Here is a 20,056-nt window from a genome sequence, read left to right as displayed (position 1 = left end):
AGGAAGGATTGAGGTGGAGAGGGGTGACGGGGGGGAATGAGGATCCTGTGCGCAGCTCTGGGGCATCTCAGCCTGCACAGAAACAGCCTCTGTGGGGCCCTCCTGGGCTGAAGGAAAAGCTCCTTCCCCTGCCTTTGCTGCTTTTCCCCTCTAGTCGTGTCTCCTGCAAACTCCGAGCGGTTACAGCTGGGAGTTGGGGTTGGTGATGTTTGGTTTTGGCTTTGCATGGCTGCAAAAAGTGGCTGTGCCTTGGTAGGACACCAGGGTTTTCATCCGAGCTGGGCAGCTGTGATAACTAACACCTCTTTGTGCCTCAGTTTCCCTTACCTGTGCAAGGGACGGGACTAAAGCCTTTGGGATCTGATCCAGTCCTCGTCTGCGGCGTGGGAGCATCGGTGAGAGGAGCGCTGCCGAGCGGGTGATGTTCCCTGCCGAGCCTGCAGAGAGAATGAGCTCTCAGGAGCACAAATGGTAGTGGAGAAATTAAAAAAAAAAAAAAAAAAAAAAAAAAAAAAAAGCTTACAAGCAGAGGAAGGAGCGGCCTTCACTCTGTGTTAAAGGTTAACATTGCAGACACGTTTATAATCATAGCTTTCACCGCCGCACGGCTCCTGGGGGGCTCAAGGCAGTCACTGAATTATGTTTTCTTTTCCCCCTTTTTTTTTTTCTTCCTTTTTTGCCAAGAGACTGAAAGGGGGAGAGAAAAAAAACTATTTGTTTGTCTTGTCTAATTTAATTTATGTTATTTATCAAATAGACAGGTTATTTGGGAAACCAGATGGACCCAGGCTAAAATCATCAGTATTTCCAACATGTGAAAAATTATGTCAGAGTGGACACGTGAAAAGAAGCGTGCTGTATGTTTTGTGTGTGCTTATCACGTGAGCTTCTGCACCTCGTCTGTCCTGCACCTTTAATCACTTGTCCCAGACCCGCTATGAGGGTTAAAGGACAAAAAGTCCCCCGGGCATCCACGCGTGGGGACAGGAGCGTGTCTTCCAGAGCAGCCCTGGCGCAATTATTTACCTTCTCTGGCTTTCAGCCCGCTCCTTAGCGGGTGCATCCTTTCTCCAGGAGTGATGAACGGCGCACGGTTTTGGGCCCATGGAAACGGCTTTAGCGTGCGCTTGGCTTCGGAGCGGAGCAGGTGATGTTTTCAGCATCTGCTGCTTTTCCTTTGCGTTCTCCCTTACAGTAAAAGGAAACACGACAGAGCAGCAGCAATGGTTGTAGTCGAACTGAAAGGGAGTAGATAACTCAAGAAATACAGTGTAAGAATATAGTAAAATAAGAGCCCTGTGTTACTAACAGGCGCGTGCTTTCCTCGCTAAGGAGAGAAGGGGGGAAAAAACCCCTGTGGCGCTGGTGCTGCCGAGGTGTTGCCTTGGGCCGGTAGGAGTGGGTGCTGGTGCTTAATTAGCGATCTGAAATCAAACAGGGAAATCGACCTTCCCTCCCTGGGACCCGCCAGCTCCTGCCAGGAGCCGGGCAAGGCTGGGACTCCCCGATCCGAGCGGAGCCTGTGACATGGGAAGTAGCTCTGGCAACGGGGCTGGGTTTATTAGGTGACCTGTAAAGAAAAAGTTTTGTTCTATATTAACTATTAGTCATTAGTATTAATTATGACATTGCATGTGCTCTGTGTGGACAGATGTTCGGTCCTTGGGGGTTGTTATTTTCTCTTGTATCATCCAGAAGCCCAATTTATGGCTAACTCCAGCTACGCTTCTCCAGGCAGCAGAGATCTAAACCAGCTGTAATTAAAGAAAACGACATAAAAGATTGCAGCGCGGGGAGGGGGGGTGAGAAGCAAATCTTACAGCTTTGCTAGAGATTAATTTTATTTTTAGCTAATATTTTTCTCTCTGCTCCTCAAGGCTCTTTTCATGCAACACGCTCGGTGCTGCTTCCCTTAAGAGTGGCCTGTTGATTTTTTTTTTCAGTATTTGATGATGTTCGTGCAGGTGGTGATGGAGCAGCCGTGTCCGAGAGGCATGTTCCCTTTGGAGGGGGAGACATGCATGTGTTCACGTGTGTCCTCGCACCCCCCTGGCACGTCAAAAGCCGCCGGCAGCACCCAAACCCTCAGCTCTGCCACGGGGGGGCTGCTGCGTGGAGTCCGGGCATCCTGCTGCATCCTGGTGTGGCTGGTTGTGGCCGCTGGGCCATGCCCAGCCCCAAGGTCCCTGCCTTGGGATGGGAGATAAAGGGACCACCCGCCGCTTTGGGTGGCTTTTTCCACCTGAAAAATCATAGGTGGTGGCATGGGATGGTGCCACCGCTTGATTCTGCTGCGGGGCGACTCGCCGAGGCACCCCGAGCCCGCTGGATGGCAGTCGCCCCGCAGCAGCAGCCCCATGGAGAATCCAGGTAGAATTTTTGGCATCCAGGATATTTCCCATCCCATCCCGGCCACAGCAGGATGCACAGCCCCGGCTCCATCAGCCACGGCTGCAGACACCCCAACCAAAGGCAACGCACAGAAGATAATTAAAGCAACAGGCAATTATAGCTGCCATGTGTTCCCCATTTTTGCATGACGTGAGGGCGATGCTCTCAGTACAAAGCTCTGCGCGAGGCATCCGGGGAGGGGGTGGTGGAGGGGGAAGATGATCTCACTGGCCGTATTTTGGTAGCCTTCGCTCCACTTGCGGGTTTGCTGAGCTTTGGTGATCCTCGGAGATGGGATGACACGAGCCCTCAAATATGATAACAGCTCCCGAGGCTGCGAATGGCCCCCAGCCCGATCTGTCGCCCCGTCCCCTTCTGCTGGCAGGGGAAAAGAAAAGGAAGGAAGAAAAGCTTAGACGGGGTCAACGCAGTTGGCAAAGACCCCTGAACATCTGCAGGGGGCAAAAGCAGGGGTGGAGGAGCCGGATTTGATACTCTTCAGCCAGCAGTGAGGCCCCAAACCCTCTTGAAGTCTGGAGGGGTTGGGATTTGTCTGTGCTGGTTCTTCTCCGGGGTTCCTGCTGAAAGCCTGTGAGCAACGTGGCCGGTGTCTCCGGCTTGAATGGAAACGAGATACCAAAACAAACCCCGTTGTGGGGCTGGTGGTGACCTCGGTCCCGCAAGACCTTGAGAAACCATCAGGCGTGGAAGAAGGGCAGAGCAGGGATGCGCGGGGGCTGGCACAGCCCCGGCTGATGCCCACGGGCTGGGGGGTGAGCCAGGCACCGGGTCTGCTCCATAAAGGAGCAGCTTCATCCCTAGAGCTCTGCCATGTTCACCGTGGGGGTATTTTTAATTCAGAACTCAACAGCAAGATCCACAGCCAAACCTCGCTGGCTGTGCGGGTGTTGCCGGATCATCTGCTGTCGCGGTGTCAGTGGAGCTCCCGGAGCCCGCGGCTGCCTGTCCCCACTGCCAGACACTGCTGAGGATGGTGACTGGAGGGGAGACACGTCCCCATGTCCCCACAGGGCACCCCATGAGCCTGGCACCACTGCCCGGGGTGACGGTGTGAACCCTGGCCATGGGGGACGAGCAGGAGGGGACATGGTTCCCCACTCTGCCCCGGTTCCCCCACGGCCCCCGGGCTCTGGGGGTTGAGGGCGGCAGAGCCGGTGTCGCCGGGAGCCGCACACGCACCCTGCAAGGGGAAGAGCATCGCTCCCAACATCTGCTCGGCGTTTGTTTATCTTTCATTCCCGTTCCTGCCCTGCCTCCCCCCTCCTCTTTCATCCTTCCATCTGCACAGGCCTAAAAATAGGGTGGCAGCCCGACTCAGTCTGCTCCTCCTCAGCCCTTCGTGACACCAGAGGGGTCCTGGTTGTGGCCCGGCGAGGAGGGATGGGACCCGCCGGTGTCTCTCCGGTGTCCCTTTCCCACCATGGAGCGGCGATGCCGACTGGCCGTGCCGGGGTCCCGGCACCCCCTGAGCTTTGCTCCACGCGGGTGAACGTTCCCGGCTCCCCACCCTGGCCCTGCGCACCCACCGCTGCTGTGGGGACGCCCGCATCCCGCCAGGAAGGAGCCCGGCTGCTGCTGGTGCCAACTGCTCTCCTTCCACACACCCGGCCGCGTGCTGCTGCCCTTTCACCCCCTCCAACCCCCTGTTCCCGCTCGGAGCCCTGGCTTTGTCCGGCCGGCTCTCCTCGTTTCAGGCCGTTCATTTCAGATCTGCTTTGCGTTTGCTCCCCCCCGGCCCCGTTCCATGAAGGCTCCTCTTGTTCAGCGGCGAGTGCTGCTGGGGGGCAGCTGAATCCCGGGTCCCCACTGCCTGAGCCAGCCACCCCCCGCCAGCCCGGGCTGCCCACCCTGGCGGGATGGGGGTCCTTCCCGGCTGCAGCGTCCCTTGATGGGTATGGCCATGGCAGCCTGGGCTCACTTAACCCGGGACACCAAGTGCCAGCCCCGAAATGCCCATCCCGGGCATGGGGGGGCCACACACCGAGCCCTGTGTCGCCCCCGACGCCTGTGCCCGCGCATGGCCCCGCTGCTGCGCCCGGGGCAGGGGGGGGCAGCGGCTGCCACCAGCGCCTGTGGGGCAGGGGAAGAGCAGAGGGGGTGTCCCCCAGCTTCTGGCTCCTGCACCCCCCAAAAGGTGCCTGGGCAGAGCCACAGGGACCCCCTCACTGGGGCTACAGCGGGATCTGGCTCTGCCCCACAGGCTGCTCCACGGGTCCCCATGGGCGACTCCGGGGGTCCCCATGGGCAGCTCCGGGGGTCCCCGTGCCTCTTGCTCCCCAGGCGGGCTCAGCCCCCGAGCCTCTCCCGGGCACGGAGCAGGGCGAGCATCACTTTAGCACTTCCCCATGTCCCCCCGCCCCTTCCCCAAGTCGCTATGAATAAATCATTGTTTTATTAAAGAGAAGCAGCTGCTTTTTTTCTTCTTCTTTTTTTTTTTTTTTTTGTGACACTCCATCCATACCCACGCGAGCCCTTTGGCACATGCTCGAACGCCAAAAGCCCCATTGAGGGCCCCTGAAGCATAGCAATTGATACACAGAGATCCCCAAATCCTATTCAGGGCCCGCTTTTCTGCACGAGCAGCCTCTAAACAGCTAATTCACTGCTCTTTTTGTCGCCAGGGTTAAGTGGTTAAGTGTGTGTGGATCCCATAAAAGGCCTTTACTCCATGAAAAGCTATATTTACATTGTAATCACCAAAGAACTGTTTAGGCGGTCAATAGCAGGGATAGAAAGGGGCAGCGGCGGCGGGGGCTCGGCGGCGTGCCCCTCACCTCTCCCGCTGATCCCCCCGGAGTAGGACTTTTGTGGGATTACGTCCCCCCGCGCCAGCTGCCGGGGGGCCGCGGGAGCCGACGCTCTTTGTCTCAGCGCGGAGCTGGGGACAGCCCAGGCACCCGCCGCGCATCCCCACCACGGCACCCGGCATCCCGCATCCCGGTGGCCCCGGCCCCCACGGCAGGGACGGCACCTCGGGTTCCCGCCGGTCCGGGGGCCCATCCTGCACATTGGGGCCAGGGGCCGGGGCCAGCAGTGCAGGCAGGAGCCCCTCTCCCATCGCCATCCCTCCCGCATGAAGGGTCCAAGCCCCAATTACCCCATCATTAACTAACCTCCCGTCGTTATCAGCCAGGGCCTCCCCCGGTACCCCTCTGTGTGAAGTATGAGCTAAAATTATATCACTTTAACAAGATTAATTGAGCACAGCGAAGAATGGCACAAGCTAAATTAATTCACCGAGAGCGAGGCGAGGGCTTCCCTTTCCACCAGGAGCAATTTCCACATAATCAATTAGATGATGTTCCAACTGATATCCCCGTCGGGGAACGCGCCTGCTCTCCCCACGCGGGTGTGAATATTCATAACGGCTACAATTTAAGAGTAAATACAGTAGAAATCCCCCGGCTCCCCCTACAAGCCCCCCCCAGGTTTGTCCAGGAGGGACCAGCACCAGAACAGCCAGTGGGAATGGGATGCTGCATCCCACCAGGCACAGGGATAGGGATGGGGATGAGGGTGGGGATGGGTTGGGGATGAGGATGAGGATGAGGATGGGGATGGGATGGGATGGGATGGGATGGGATGGGATGGGATGGGGATTGGGATGGGGATGGGGATGAAGATGAGGATGGGGATGGGATGGGATGGGGATGGGGATGGGGTGGGATGGGATGGGGATGGGGATGAGGATGCTGCCAGCCATATGCTGAGATCCCTGTTGGGAACAACTGCAACCCACACCGGTCCCACTGCACACCGTGCAGCGTGAGGTGGCCACAGCCCGTCAGACACTGCCACCAGCCCCTGGGTCAGTGTGGGGAACAGCAGGGAACACGTGCGCCATCAGTGGGTGCTCCCTTCCCCCTGCCATGTTTGTCTTGTCTGCTCCTGAAAAACGGAAATTAAAATGTTTTTATAGTTATCAATTACACACACCAACTTTTTCTGGTGCTTAGTGTGAGCTTTACGATAGAACAAGTTTATAAGTGTTTTACTGCACCCTCCAGCCCTATGGAAGCTGTAATTACGAGGCTGAACAGGCTGGTCAAGCGGAGGAGGCAAATTTCCCCAGTGGGCAAAAGTCACCCCCCCACCCTCCATGGACGGGGGCTCTCGGCTCCAGGACGGCCTGGACGATAATTTTCCCCCGGCACGAGCCAGGACAGGGGTGCCTGGAGCCCCACGTGTCCCTGTGCCTGGCAGCACCGTGGCTCTTTCCAGCATCACCCTTTGCACTGGCAGCACGGCCGGAGCCTGCGGCACCAGCACCGGCACCGAGCCGTGGCCCTGCGTGGCCGAGCCGCTCACATCACTGCGGGGTTTTGTTTTCCTTCTGGTTTGGCTCCTGCCTGGATTTTTCAAAGGCTCTGGAGCAGCGAGCGCCCTTCCTCCCCCGGCCGGCGCACATTGTTCAAATTAGTGCCTAAATGAAAGGATATTGTTGGTTCCTGTTCGGAGATAATAACCTCGGTAGCAGAGGGAATTTCACCCATGCAGAGAGAATTTGCCGGGCTGTTCCCGCCCGGAGAGTCCCTCGCCAGGGTCCGTCTCGCCGGGACCCAAACAGGCTGATGGGAACGGACCCGCCAGGAAGCAGGGGTTTATCTTGGCATGCCGCTCTAATTGCTGAAAACTCTGCTTTCTGACCTCAAAAACGTGCCACTGCTCCCTGTCTGGTGCGGGGGCACCTGTGGCACGGCAGAGCCCGGCCGCGGCCGGGATTAGCACCGCAGACCAGCGGCTGCCGGCCGCCCGCTCACGCCATCCCTGCCGGAAAGTGCTCCTGTGCCCGAGTGCCCACGGGATTTTGGGTTTCCCTCTCGCTTTCCATCCCTCTGCCGTCTCTCATGGCTTGGGGACACTCAAACCCCTCGCCCTGCTGTGGAAAAGGAAGGAAGAGGAAGGAAAATGAACCCAGCCCGGGAATTCCAGTGTTTCTATTTTTACTAAAAAGCAGAGGATGTCAAGCATAAGGAAAACGTCCTTTTCGGTTCAAAAGGCGCTTTCTGCCACAAAGGCCGTTTCTGCTGGGGGGGGCCCGGCCAGCGCCAGCACAAACCCAGCGACTCCCTGTGCCACACCGGGGCTGGCACCTCCGACGGGCCACCAGCATCGTCCCCGGCGGTGGCGTCCCTGGCAGCGCCAGTGGGAGCGTGCGGCTCGCAGTGACACAGGGACTGCGGCGGTGGCGGCACCCGCGTGGTGCCGGTGCCGGGAACACGGGGCGGTGGGAGGCCCCCGCGGGACCCCGCTCCTCGCAGCCGGTGCCGGCCAGATCCACACCCTGCGAGCAGAGCCCCCGTCCCACCTGGCTGCAACGTGGGCAGACGTTTAATTGTACACCCCCAATTTTAATTTTTTCAGCCAGTTTTGCTCTGATTGAATTTTAACAGATGTTTTGACTTGTTATAGGTGAAGCTGAAGGGGAAAAAAAAAAAAACCCACCCCAAAGGGTTGTTTGATTAGAGCTTGTTCAAAGTTCTCCAGTGGGGCAGTTTCCACATCAGAAAATTCCGACTATGTGCAATCAAACATTTAATTTCCATGAAGGCAATATAAGATGATTTCTTCAGGTTAGAGTCTGTTACAGTTATTAATCAAAGCGGGGCAGCTGAAACGAAACCTTTTATCGAATATTGTGACAAAGGGATAAATTAAAGCATTTATGGAATGCATCAGATTTGTGTCCAAGACTGAAATTTCAAAAATCCTGAAGTTTTCTGCATTATGAAGTCCAAATGTGGAGCTTTGCTGTTTCAGGACAAGTGTGCAGCAGTTGGGGGGGTGCAGGGCGCCGCGGGGCCGGGACCCTTCTGCGGGGGGGCAGGGACGGTGCCGCCGCCGTGCTGCAGGACGGGGAGCAGCGTGGGACGGGGACGGCACGGCCCCGAGGGCTGGCACCCGCTGTTTGCAGCGTGGGTGTTGGCGAGGGCAACGGCACCGCCGTGCCTTCCCAACCACACGCTGAGCAGTAATCCAGAATCCGCGGGCATTCCTGCCTTTATTATATTAATTTTGAACCGGGAGCTCCCTGCCCGGAGCACCCTGGTGTCACGGGCTGCGAGCGGCCGGTGGCTGGGTCCGGCATGGGCAGGAGACGGCCCAGGGACGCTCCAGCCGAGGAGCCCGCGCTCAGAGCGCGCAGCCGCGGATACCAACTGATGGGACAGATTTCCTTCAGTGCCGCTGCCCTGGCACAGCCCATGGATGGCGATCCCAGAAAAACGTATACGCTTAAACACACGCAGGGATTTTCATCCCTCCCCAGGCAGATCCCTCCGATGGTGAACTTTGGTTGGAGCCAGACTCGGAGAGCCCCTGGGCTGGGCTCGGGATGTGGCCCATGGCTGGAGCAGACGCGGGGACCCCGAGGCAGGGACGCGTCCCGCGGCGCGGGGAGGTGACACCGAGGGGCAAAGCCGTGCAGAGCCACCAGCCGACGCGGCGAGCGCCGGTCCCTCCCCCTTCCTTCCCATTTCCCAAACAATTTCCTAATCAGACCTTTCTGTCTGGAGTTTATTAGTGATTCACAGGCCAAGAGGAAATGGTGATTTTTGGGTCCCGCTCTGATGGAAGGGGTGGAGCTGGCGTCAATATTCCCCTTTTGTAGCTCTGCAGCGGATAAACCCCAGAGGAAAGGTCTGCGGGACGCCGGCTTCGCTCTCTTGGCAGAGCACATTCCCCCGGACCAAGAGAAACCCTTTTTTGGGAGTTGGGAAAGCAGAGAGGAAAGAGGCTTCTCCCTGGGTGCGGGCGGGGGGCGAGGGGGGTCTCTCCCAGCCAGGTGACGGGGCTGCGTGTCCCAGGGACGGAGCCGGGTCCCCATCACCGATGGCTTGTCCCTCCGGCGGGAGGTTCACACCTCCGCTGGGGTCTCTGGTCCCACAGCCCCTTCCTCCACCTCCTCCTCCTCCTCTCCCCAGTATCCCAACGCATCCCAAGGGCTGATCCTTGGGGCTGGGATCTGCCGGGGGGAGCGGGCTCCGACCTCCAGTCCCATGGATACCGTCTGGCCTCTGTGGGATTCCCAGCTCCTCTGAAACCCAATCTGGCTGGGGATTCCTGGCATTTTTCACCAAATACAGCGCATCTGTCACTGCCTTTGATTCTGATTGAAATACAGTTTGGTTTACAGGTAGATGGCAGGCAGCGGGACCAGCCCGGGCGCCGGGGCTGGGGGGCTGGGGAGTGGGGCTCGCCCAGATCCTCCCCCCTCTGCCTCCTGCCCCTTCTCTTTAAGTGGTGGTTTCCCCAGAAAACCCCTTGGGGAATGCAGGCGATGGGATGCTGCACGTGCGGGCACTGCAGGGATGGGACAGGAATGGGGACAGGGACGGGGATGGAGCAGGGCCAGGCTGGCAGCGATGCTCAGCTCCCGCTTCGTCCCTCGAGGCCGGTGGCTTTGCCGGCCCCTCCCCGGAGAGGAGCCCCTGCACTCGCACAGCCCAGGGGTTGCTTTTCTTTCCCTCAGCCTACAAAAGTGACCAGGATCTACGAAAATAAGAGCATTGTTTTTAAATTTTGTGAGGCCAAGACGACAAGCCCTTTATAGCACCCTTCTCCTCCTCCTCCTCCCTCCATCATCACTCCGGACGTTCGGTTTTCCAGCCCCAACCCCGCAGTCACGGGGTAGCGTGATGGTCCCAGCAGCTCCTGGCCCCACCGGCAACATCAGTCCCGAAGCCCCTCGCAGCCAGGGACGTGGCACGGCCACGCAGCCCGAAGCTGTCAGTCCATGGTGTCCCCCGTGCCCACGTCTTTGCCCGGCTGCCGGGCCCCGGTTCCCGCCGGGTGCTGGAAGAGCGGCTCCCCCGGGACCCCCTCACCGCCCCCCCCCATCATATTTACCCGAATGTGTTTACAATTACACCGAATGCCAAGCTGCCGGTGCTGCCGCAGCCGGGCCGAGTCAGCGGCGGGGCAGCGCGGGGTTGGAGGTCAGCACGCTGTTTACTTTAATTTCTCTGAGAGCTTTTTGGGAGATTTCCCTCCTCCGTTATTAAACTCAGATGAGCCGCTGGGGAGGTTAGGTCGCATGTGGTTCAGGGCACTTTTTTCTTTTGTAATTTTTTTTTGGCAATGTTTCACCCTTAACTCTTTCGGGACGGGTTCCCCCCCTCAGCACCGGGGTCCCGGGCTGGTGGGACGGTGGCTCCTGGGTGCCCGGGTGCTCTTGGCCATGAAGGCGCCCGGCCGAGCCCCTCCCAGCATCGCTGCGTGGCCGAGCACGGCCCCACCATGGCCATCGCCCCCGGCGTGCGCTGCCGGCACAGTGCCCCGTGCAGGACAGGGTAGGAGATGGGAACCGATGGGAGCCCAGGGAGGGGAAGAATGTGGAAATCTCCCAAAAAACATGTTTCATTTCCTTCTAAGCGCTCCAGCCTCCAGCCCGCACGCCTCCCCCCGCACGCAGCCTCCCCCTGCACCAGCGCTCACTTGCTCTCCCAGCCCGAGTGCTGGTGCGCGCACGCTGGGCGTGCAGTGGGTGTGCGGTGGGTGTGCAGTGAGCGTGCAGTGGTCGTGCAGCGGATGTGCAGTGGATGTGCAGTGGGCGTGCAGTGAGCGTGCAGTGGGTGTGCAGTGAGCGTGCAGTGAGCGTGCAGTGAGTGTGCAGTGGGTGTGCAGTGGGTGTGCAGTGGGTGTGCAGTGAGTGTGCAGTGGATGTGCAGTGGGTGTGCAGTGGGTGTGCAGTGGGTGTGCAGTGAGCGTGCAGTGAGCATGCAGTGGGTGTGCAGTGAGTGTGCAGTGAGCATGCAGTGGATGTGCAGTGGGCGTGCAGTGAGTGTGCAGTGAGCGTGCAGTGAGCATGCAGTGGGTGTGCAGTGGGTGTGCAGTGAGCGTGCAGTTCATGCACATGGGCACGCAGTGCGTGGGCGAGCATCGCTGTGCACGCTGGCCTGGGGAGCGAGGTCGCAGGGTCTCTGCCCTCGGGCAGGAGGAGGCAGCCCCTGCCTGGTGCCGAAGGCTCTTCCTCTCCCTCCGCCATCCCGGTTCCCCAACCCACCCCTCGCTGGGCAGCTTTCAGCTCCCCAGTGTCTCCTTCCCAGCAGAGAGGTCGGACACAAGGCCGACACCACGCAGGCACGGGGCCGAGCGCGAGGGCTTCTTCTGGGACCAATTTTGTTCGAATCCCGTGGCACGTTGCATGGGTTAGCGGGACACTCAGCAGATGAGAAGCAGCCTGCCCTGCGCATGGGGCGAATGTGGGGCGCCGGGCGCTGGGTTTGAGGACGATTTCCACCACAGGCAGTGCCGGGTCCCGTCTCCGGCGTTTCCCCGCAGCAGTGCCGTGTCTCTGCTGGTGCAAGGTCCCAGCGGCCATGAAGTCCCTGGGTGCCAGAGGGCTCCTGTGGCCAGGACGCCTGCTGAGCCCAGGGGAAGGGTGCTGCATCCAGGGTCCCAGGGACCTGCTTTGCTGGAGGAATCTGGTGTCAGTGCCCTCTGCAGTGGCTCTGGTGGGTCACCCCCGCACCCTTCTCCCCTCTGAGCCCCACGGTGCACTGTGCTTATCTCGCCTGGGACGCCCAGCTCCGAAACCCCAGCACACCAGGCCCTGCGCTTGGTCTTCTTAAATTATTTTTAATTTCCTGGAGGGAGAGTTTTTAATTTATTTCTGGAACAAAGCAGGGGAAGTGGAAGGGAAGACGACTTTGAAATCCATCACTAAGCCCCCTCCACCTCCAAATCTTCTCTTTCCCCCTGTCCCAGCCCAGCCTCCCCGTGTCCCTGCGTCCCCTCTGTCCTGCGCCCCAAGCTGGGGTCCCCCGCCGCCGTCCCCGCTGGCAGAGTCCTCGGGGCGGGGGGCAGCTGGGGCTGAGGGGCCGGCTGGTTCGCAGGGAAACGGAGCTGTTTTCATTGCAAGCAGCAAATCCCTCTGGTCTCCATCAGATACAGCTAATCCTGCGGCTGGGGGTGCTGGGCTGAACCTGAGCTGCACCAGTGCAAAACCAGCCCTGGCGAGACAGACCCTGCAGCCGCTGCTCCCGGCCCCCTCCACGAACCCGGCACCCACCCGGCTCGCGCCAAGGCTGGCATTTTGGGGAGGAACCCCCAAAATGGAGGTTCCTGCCAGCAGCAGCGACGCCGGGGCTGATGCGCAGCAGGTTTGAGCAGGATCCGGCACGTCCGCACCCACCGGCCCCGTGGGAATTCCTGGGGTGGGGATGAGGAAAGCCAAGAGAGGAGCAAACCCCACTCCTGCCCCGCGAGCCAAACTGCAGCTGGACTTCCATCTTCCTTCTGCTCATTGAAATCTAAACCCATGATGAAAAAAGGCCTGTTTCAGCTGTGCCTCCTCTCAGTAAACCAGAGGAGAAGGTCCCTGAATGGATGAAACCTTCCTCCTCGCTCTCAGTGACGAATATTTAGCTTTGCTTTGAGTTCAGGCCCCTGATGGGAGTGACACACAAACCAGCACGAAGACGCAAACACTCAGCTCAAGGCAACGCAGAGCGGAGCCCATTGTTTGCCCAAATGCTATTTTCTTTCCTGCCCATTCACAGACGCGCCTGAGCCAGTTTCTGCCTTTCCTGTGTGACAGGAAGGTTTTGTTTCTTCAGTCTCGGGCTCTCCGAGGAGCAGTGCTGCAGCCTGAGCACCCCAGTTACAGCTCTCGGTCCCACCCCACCGATTCCTGGTCGATGGAGGTGTGGAAGCCTTCGGGGCTGGAGGAGCCAGGAGCAGGAACGGCTGCCTAGGGGTCTGTCAGGCAGATGGGAAGTTAGAAGAACTTACTTATCACTTATTAGTGTTATTCCAGTGCTCCAAACCCTTGCGATGTCATGGAAGAACATCAGCTCTCGGCGTTTCTCCCCCACATCCCACCTCCAACAGTCCAGAGCTTTGGAGAGGATCTTCATCCACCCTGAAACCCCCTTCATCCCCTCCTTCCTCCTCCTCGGGGGGGGGCAAGGGGTGCCGAGCCCTGGGTGAGATTCACTTTGGATGGGGTGGGCTTTACCTGCGGAGCCCATGGGGTGACGGCGCTGTGTTCATGCCACGTCTATCCCAGCGCTGCCACGGGATGCTGGTGAAGATCAATCACACTGAGTGGACCCCGCAGGAGATGGGAACATCCCTGCTCGGGGCAGCTCTGTGGGTAACAGGGTGTCTCTGACACCCCGGCTGCCCCTGCCCTGGCTCCCAGCCCCAGGCCACCGGCCTTGCTGCCGCGTGGTGCATCTCCCTCCGGCCCCACAAAGCCTCTTTATCTCCCAAAACACTCATGGTGCTTCATGTGACGCCTGGTGCCATCCCGGCACTCGTGGGAGCCATTTGATGTTGCTGAGCCTTTTCCTTTCCCAGCGCACAGACACCCCAGCTCTGCGCGAGGGGAATAAAGGCCCCATTGAGAGCATGGGTCCCGCCAGCCCCCCCAACCCCATGGGGACCTGCTGAGGCTCACGGGACCAATGGGGCAGGGGCTGGGAAGGAGTCAGTGTGTCCGAATCCCACGGGATGCACCCACACGCACCCAGCCTGGCGCACGGCTCCGCTCCCATGCTGGGGCTGTGGGTGGCGGGAGGGCTCCAGCCCACGGGCCCCCTGCCCCCTCCGAGCCTCTCCCGCCCTTTTCCCTGGGCTGACACAGGAGGAATCATAGTGTCACAGAATGGTTCATGTTGGAAGGCACCTTAAAGGTCATCTCCTTCCACCCCCCTGCCCTGGGCAGGGACACCTCCCACCAGCCCAGGTTGCTCCAAGCCCCGTCCAACCTGGCCTTGAACCCCTCCAGGGATGGGGCAGCCACAGCTTCTCTGGGCAACCTGGGCCAGGGGCTCACCACCCTTACAGCCAAGAATTTCTTCCTGAGATCTCATCTGAATCTCCCCTCTTTCAGTATAAACCTGTTCCCCCTCACCCTATGGCTCCCCTCCCTGATCCAGAGTCCCTCCCCATCTCTCCTGGAGCCCCTTTAGGGACTGGAAGGGGCTCCAAGGTCTCCCCGGAGCCTTCTCTTCTTCAGGCTGAACCCCCCCAGCTCTCTCAGCCTGTCCCCACAGCAGAGGGGCTCCAGCCCTCCCAGCATCTCCTCTGGCCCTGCTCCAACAGCTCCGTGTCCTTCTCATGTTGGTGCCCCAGGGCTGGACACAGTACTCCAGGTGGGGCTCACCCCAGAGCGGAGCAGAGGGGCAGAATCCCCCCCCTCGCCCTGCTGCCCACGCTGCCGGGGATGCAGCAAGCGTTGAACTTCATGATGTTGGCATGAGCCCACCTCCCCAGCCTGCCCAGCTCCCTCTGGATGGCATCCTGCCCCTCCAGTGTGTCGACGCAGCTTGGTGTCATCTCCCATGGGATGCTACGGATGAATGTAGGGGCCTGGCACGTACAGATAGATAGATATGTACGTATATATTTATATATAGGTGTGCGTGCAGGGTGGAGGCGGCGGGCCGGCCCCGGGAACAGCGGGTAGCTCCGTCCCCCCCCTGCAGCATCCCGGGGGCGGCGGGGACCCGTGCGGGTGCGGGACCGGCGGGCAGCCCCATCTCCCCGTCCCGTCCCCCCCGCAGCATCCCGGGGGCTGCGGGCAGCCCCATCTCCCCGTCCCGTCCCCCCCGCAGCATCCCGGGGGCGGCGGTGGCGCTCGGAAGTGCGGCCGTGGCGCCTCCCCACGCGGGGTGGCTTCCGCTCCCACCCGCGGCGGCGGCGGCGGCGGCGGCGGCGGCGGCGGAGCGGGCCCGGGGCAGCGGTGAGTGCGGGGCTGGGGCCGGGGCGGGAGCAGGGCGCGGTGGGGGCCGGGGCGGGCTCGGGGGGTGGCAGCCGCCCATCTCCTCCCCGCGGTTCCCGGGCGCGGTGCGGATGCGGGTGGGGGGACCCGCCGCCGCTTCTCCCCGCCGGCGTTCGGGGGGGGGGGGGATGTCTGCGGGTGCGGGGCCGCTCCTCGGCTCCCCCCCACCCCGGGGGCTGCGCATCCTCCCACGGGGCATCCTCCCACGGGGTGGAGCGGGCTGATGGCGCAAATGGCCGGTGTCATTTGAGGGGGGGGTGCGGTGTCATTTGGAGGCGGGTCGGTGTCTTGGGGGGGCCTGCAGTGCATGGTCCCGGGGTTCCAGGCCTTCGGGACCCCCGGGCCACTCCCAGGCTTTCGCCCTCCTCCCTCTGGTGCCATCCTCGCCCTTGCAAACAGCACTCGTGGGTCTGAGCTCTCCTAACCCCCGCCATCCTGGGTGCCGCAGGGCACCGCCAGCCCTGGGGTGCGCAGCCGAGAGGGTGGCAGCTGGGGGGGGTACATCTCCACGGCTCTTCCCTGCCCCTGGCTGGGGCCATGGTACTGCTACGGCCCGTGTCCCACGCCCCGAGCTGGCCACGTTGCGCCCTGGACCACCCCTCCGGCCTCTTCGCTGCTTTCCAGGGGTGAAACCGGGGCATTCAATGGGTTTTCCTTCGTGCAGTTCCTGTGGGCACGTCTTTGCTGGGGGAGAGCTCAGAGATGGGCTCTCAATGCCAGTGACCCGGCAAGAAATGCTGGGTGAACCTAAGAAATGCTGGGAGAACCTTTCCTTTCCCGGTCCCGTCTGCTCCCTCTCTGCTCCCTGCAGAGAAGGACGCGGCCCAGCGGGGTTACCAGTCTGGGCACTGGTGGAGACCAGACCCGACCCACAGCCTGCCCGAGGGGTGACGGCAGAGTTTGTGCAGAGGAGACCGGGCAGTCTCACCTGCTTAAATACATCTTATTGCTGTTGGAAAAGCATCTCCTTCCAAGCCAACCTCTACCAGCACTGGGAGAATTGCTGCTACCGCGCGCTCGAGAGTGTGCCGGCCGCATGCCGGCGCCCTGCGATGCCTCCAACAGTCACCGCAGGGGACCCACGGGAGCGTGGGTTTGGGCTGGAGCTCGCAGGGAGGAGAGATGGGTGGGGGGTGCCCGCCCCGAGCTTCTGCACCAGGTGAGAAGTTCTCCCTGGGTGATGCTGCCTGGGGACAAGCTGAGAGCGGTGGCCAAACGCCGGGCAAGGATGAGCCCATGACTTGGGCTCCGTAGCTTTAAACAGAGGCACACAAAGTAAGGGAGCATTTTATCTCGAGGTAGGTGGTGTGAGTTCTGGTTGTGCCAGCCCGCGTGCCCCACAGACGCGTTACAGCCCTGCCTCTCTCTTGCAGGCAGGAGACCGGCGAGATGTTTGCCATCTGCCCGCCGGGCATCCCGGCGAACGCCCCGTTCCGACAGGGCCGGGGGGGCCCGGCGCTGGGCATGGCCGTCCCAGGGGCTGGCTGTGGGCAGGACTCCAACTCCAACTTCGTGGGAGAGGTGTGTGACAGCAACGAGAACTGGAGCCAGCCAGCGCCAGGGTCCCCGCCGGAGGAGGGCTCCAGCCGGAGCGAAAACACCACAAATCCGTCCGATAATCTGCTGTTATTAATGCAGAGACAGATGGCCCAGGGCCGGCTTAGGGATGCCGCCCCGAGCCTGGGTGCCACGCGGCTGCGTCTCCCCGAGCCGGGGGTGCGCAGCCCCCCCGAGGGAGCCGAGGTTGGCGGGACAGGGGGCCAAAACGCCGCCGCCGAGGAGCCGGCCGAAGGATGCGGCAAGCCCCCGAGCTCCCCCGCGGAGGACAACGGCTATGCCAGCAGCTCCCTCAGCATCGACAGCCCCGACAGCGCCTGCGGGAGCGCCTGGGACCCTCCCGCCACCGCCCTCCGCCCCGGGAGCCCACCCCAGCCGGGGGAGGCCGAGCCCGAGCCGGGGACCCTCTTCCCAGCACTGGCAGAGGCCGTGCAGCACCTGCAGGACAAGGAGCGCTTCAAGGAGCGGGAGAAGGAGAAGCACCACATCCAGCTGGTGATGTACCGGCGCCTGGCCCTGCTGCGCTGGATCCACGGCCTCCAGCAGAAAGTCGTGGACCAGCAGAACAGGCTGCAGGAGAGTTTTGACACCATCCTGGATAACCGCAAGGAGCTCATCCGCTGCATGCAGCATGGCCCGGCGTGTCCCGCCGGCACGGCCGCCCCCAGCCCCTGACGTGCCGCTGGCGTGGCCCGGTCCCAGCCCTCACCCTCCCGGCCGGCGCGGGGCTGGCTGGTGGCATCTCGGTGCCACACGCCGATGCAGAGCACTCGCCGGGCGCTGGGGTGCCCACCCTGCCCCTTCCCATCTCTCTCCAGCGTAGCTGAGGGTCCCTGAAGCATCCATCTCAATTTTCCCTCTGCATGGGAGCTCGTCGTGTCCCACCAGCCTGGGGACCGTGGCACACAGGGCTGGGTAGACCTCAGGACCTTGTGGTTTGCTGAGCCTGGAGTGACGAAGCTCGTCTTTTACATCTAATTTATGGTCAGCGAAGCTTTTAAACATACCTGGGCAAAGCCTACAGCACATGCTCGGGCACCAGCACAAAGCTCACGTCATCCCCCGCATTGCGCCCGCACCGGTGCGCCCGTTCGGAAACAGCCCAGCCAGCGCTCAGCATCGCTCCTGCGTTCGGTGGGGGCAAAGTGTCCCGAGCTGTTCCCCGGGACTCGCCCCGCTGCACCGCCTGATGGGGCACCTGCAAAAGCTTCACAGATAAGATCTAAACTCATGCAGAGAGATGGGGAGAGACAGAAAAAAAAACATTCTGAAGAGTGACTTCAGAATGCTTAAAAACAAATTTAAGTGTCAACTGATTCAAATCCAATATATTTTTCTTTCAGATTCAGTATTAGAAAAGAGTTAATTTAGATTTTTCCTTACAGCCACTATGTATATATGCACATCTGTCTGTCGTGGGAGATGCTTTAACATGGTGCATGATCAGGAAGCTGTTTGCAAACTTGTGCTGTTGGTGTTTATATTAATTTATCATTTGAAAGCAAAGTGAGTGTTTTTTTCTAATCTACATTTTTTCCAGCAATGGACTGCATGCAGAATACAAAGAAAAGTCGTCTTAAATAGAGATTAAAAAGGAGACGCTGTGTGTGTTTGCTGTGTTTGACTCCGTGTGAACGTGGCGTGCTCTGTTGAAGTTGCTGATGTGGCAGGAGCGCAGCGGGGCGGTTTCGCTGGGAGGCGAGGGCTGAGCCTGCCCTGGACGACTGCGCGAAGCCAGGCACTAATTGCACATCTCGTCTGCGACAGGAGGGTGAGGAGCGGTGTCAGAGGTGCTGTATCCCCAGCCAAACTCCTTCCTGCCGCCGGTCGCAGGAGTGGAGCCGAGAGGCGGCCGGGACCCCGCTCTGGTGCCAGGAGCAGCGTGTGGCCAGCGGAACGGCACGGCCGGTAGCCTGGGCAGATCCCAGCCTCACCCACCGCCAGATGCTACTGCACCCCGAATAAACCACCACGGCCGAGCGCGGCAGCGGGGCCGGGGCTGCACCAAGCCTCCTGCCGTCCCGTCCCGCAACGGGCACAGCCGGGCTCTGCTGCCGCCTGGGGCTGCTGCCACCGGTAGGTAAAATATGGATCTCTGTAAAATTCCACTTCTGAAAAGGATGTTTTTTTGGTCCACTCGGCTCAAAGCGACCTGTGCCACTCTCTGCCCCCAGCGCTGGGGCCGGAGGAGTCCAGCAGCGTCCCGGCAAGGCTCGCGCTGCCTCGCCGCCCTCCCGCTCGCTCGTCTCCAGCGCCGGTGATCGTGGGCATGTCGCACACCTTAACGAATAAAAGCCTTGCAGGTGAAAGCGCAGAGCCCCGGGTGGATTTGTTCCTGCGTGGCCCCTGACAAGCCTGCCGGGTGTGCAGCGCGGGGAGCAGCCGCCCGAGTTCGCCGCCGGAGCGCGGGCGAGCGGCAGGTTGATGTCCTGGCACCCTCCTCCCGTCCCCGCATCCCTGGGCGACGCGCTGGGACAACTCCAGCGGTTCATCCCTGCTCGATTTAAACGCCGTTTTAGCATTTACAAACGGCGGTGTGACGCTCCTCCCGTCTCTCCCCATGGCCGTGGGGCGGCGTGTGGTGGGGAGCCAGCGCCGGGGGTGCAGGATTTACCCCCCCTCCCCGCCCCGGGAGAGCCTGGTGGAAGTCGGGGGGGAGCGGATTCCCCGGGCAGCCCCCGCCCTGCCCCGCTGATGGGGACGGCAGATAAAAACACCTGAGTATTGACCCAAAGGTGACTTCGCCTCAGGCCTTGCAGAGATTAACTAGAGATGAAAAACCCAAACTGCAGCAGGCCTTTGAACCTTCTTTCACCTTTTTTCTACCCCCCACCTACCCCGGCCCCCCCTTCCTGCTTCTCCTTTACAGCCCCTGAATCTGTGGGAATTCCGGGATGCAATAGCCCCTTTTGCAGGGGCTGGGTTAGCAATTCAGGAAGGGCAGAGCGGCTGCATTTTTCTGTCCTCATACGTGCCCTGCAGCTGGGGCTACCAGGAGGTTGGTCCTCAGCCCTCCGGGACACGCGGGGGCGTGCGGGGGCTCGGGTACGGGCCGTGTCCCACCTGGGCTGCTGCCCACAGAGCTCCGGCAGGTTCAGGGGAATGCGAGACCTCCCAGCCCCGCAGAGAGACCGAGCGATTCTCTGTTTATCTTGGTCAAATGCTTTACACAAATAATTATTTTGTGAAAATCCAGATTATTTGCTCAAGAAATGAAAGAATAACTGCGGGAGCACATCAAAGTGGCGGATCTGCTCCATGAGCGAGAGGCTTCCTCCTCAGTTATTGGGAGCCCCGATGCTTCTGCCCCCGGAGCTGGTTTGCGATGGCCAGCGCTGATTTGCAAAATCAACTTCA

The 20,056-nt window shown here is 60.7% G+C and overlaps 1 protein-coding gene across 1 annotated transcript; it reads left to right on the top strand.

The window, feature by feature from the left end:
* Window positions 1–14,953: 14,953 nt before the first annotated feature.
* C19H1orf216 (chromosome 19 C1orf216 homolog) lies at window positions 14,954–19,005 on the top strand. Its single transcript, XM_074563244.1, has 2 exons — window positions 14,954–15,103; window positions 16,516–19,005. The coding sequence occupies exon 2, from the start codon at window positions 16,532–16,534 to the stop codon at window positions 17,372–17,374; it is 843 nt and encodes a 280-aa protein (XP_074419345.1). The 5' UTR covers window positions 14,954–15,103; window positions 16,516–16,531; the 3' UTR covers window positions 17,375–19,005.
* The last annotated feature ends 1,051 nt before the right edge of the window (window positions 19,006–20,056 follow it).

The sequence above is a fragment of the Larus michahellis genome, chromosome 19 (assembly GCF_964199755.1).
Source record: "Larus michahellis chromosome 19, bLarMic1.1, whole genome shotgun sequence".
NCBI classification, from domain to species: Eukaryota; Metazoa; Chordata; class Aves; order Charadriiformes; family Laridae; genus Larus; species Larus michahellis.
This window is presented reverse-complemented; position numbering and strand designations above follow the sequence as displayed.

What these genes read in the sequence shown, in the direction of transcription:
- C19H1orf216 (XM_074563244.1), top strand. Translation starts at nt 16,532, where the DNA reads ATGTTTGCCATCTGCCCGCCGGGCATCCCGGCGAACGCCCCGTTCCGA.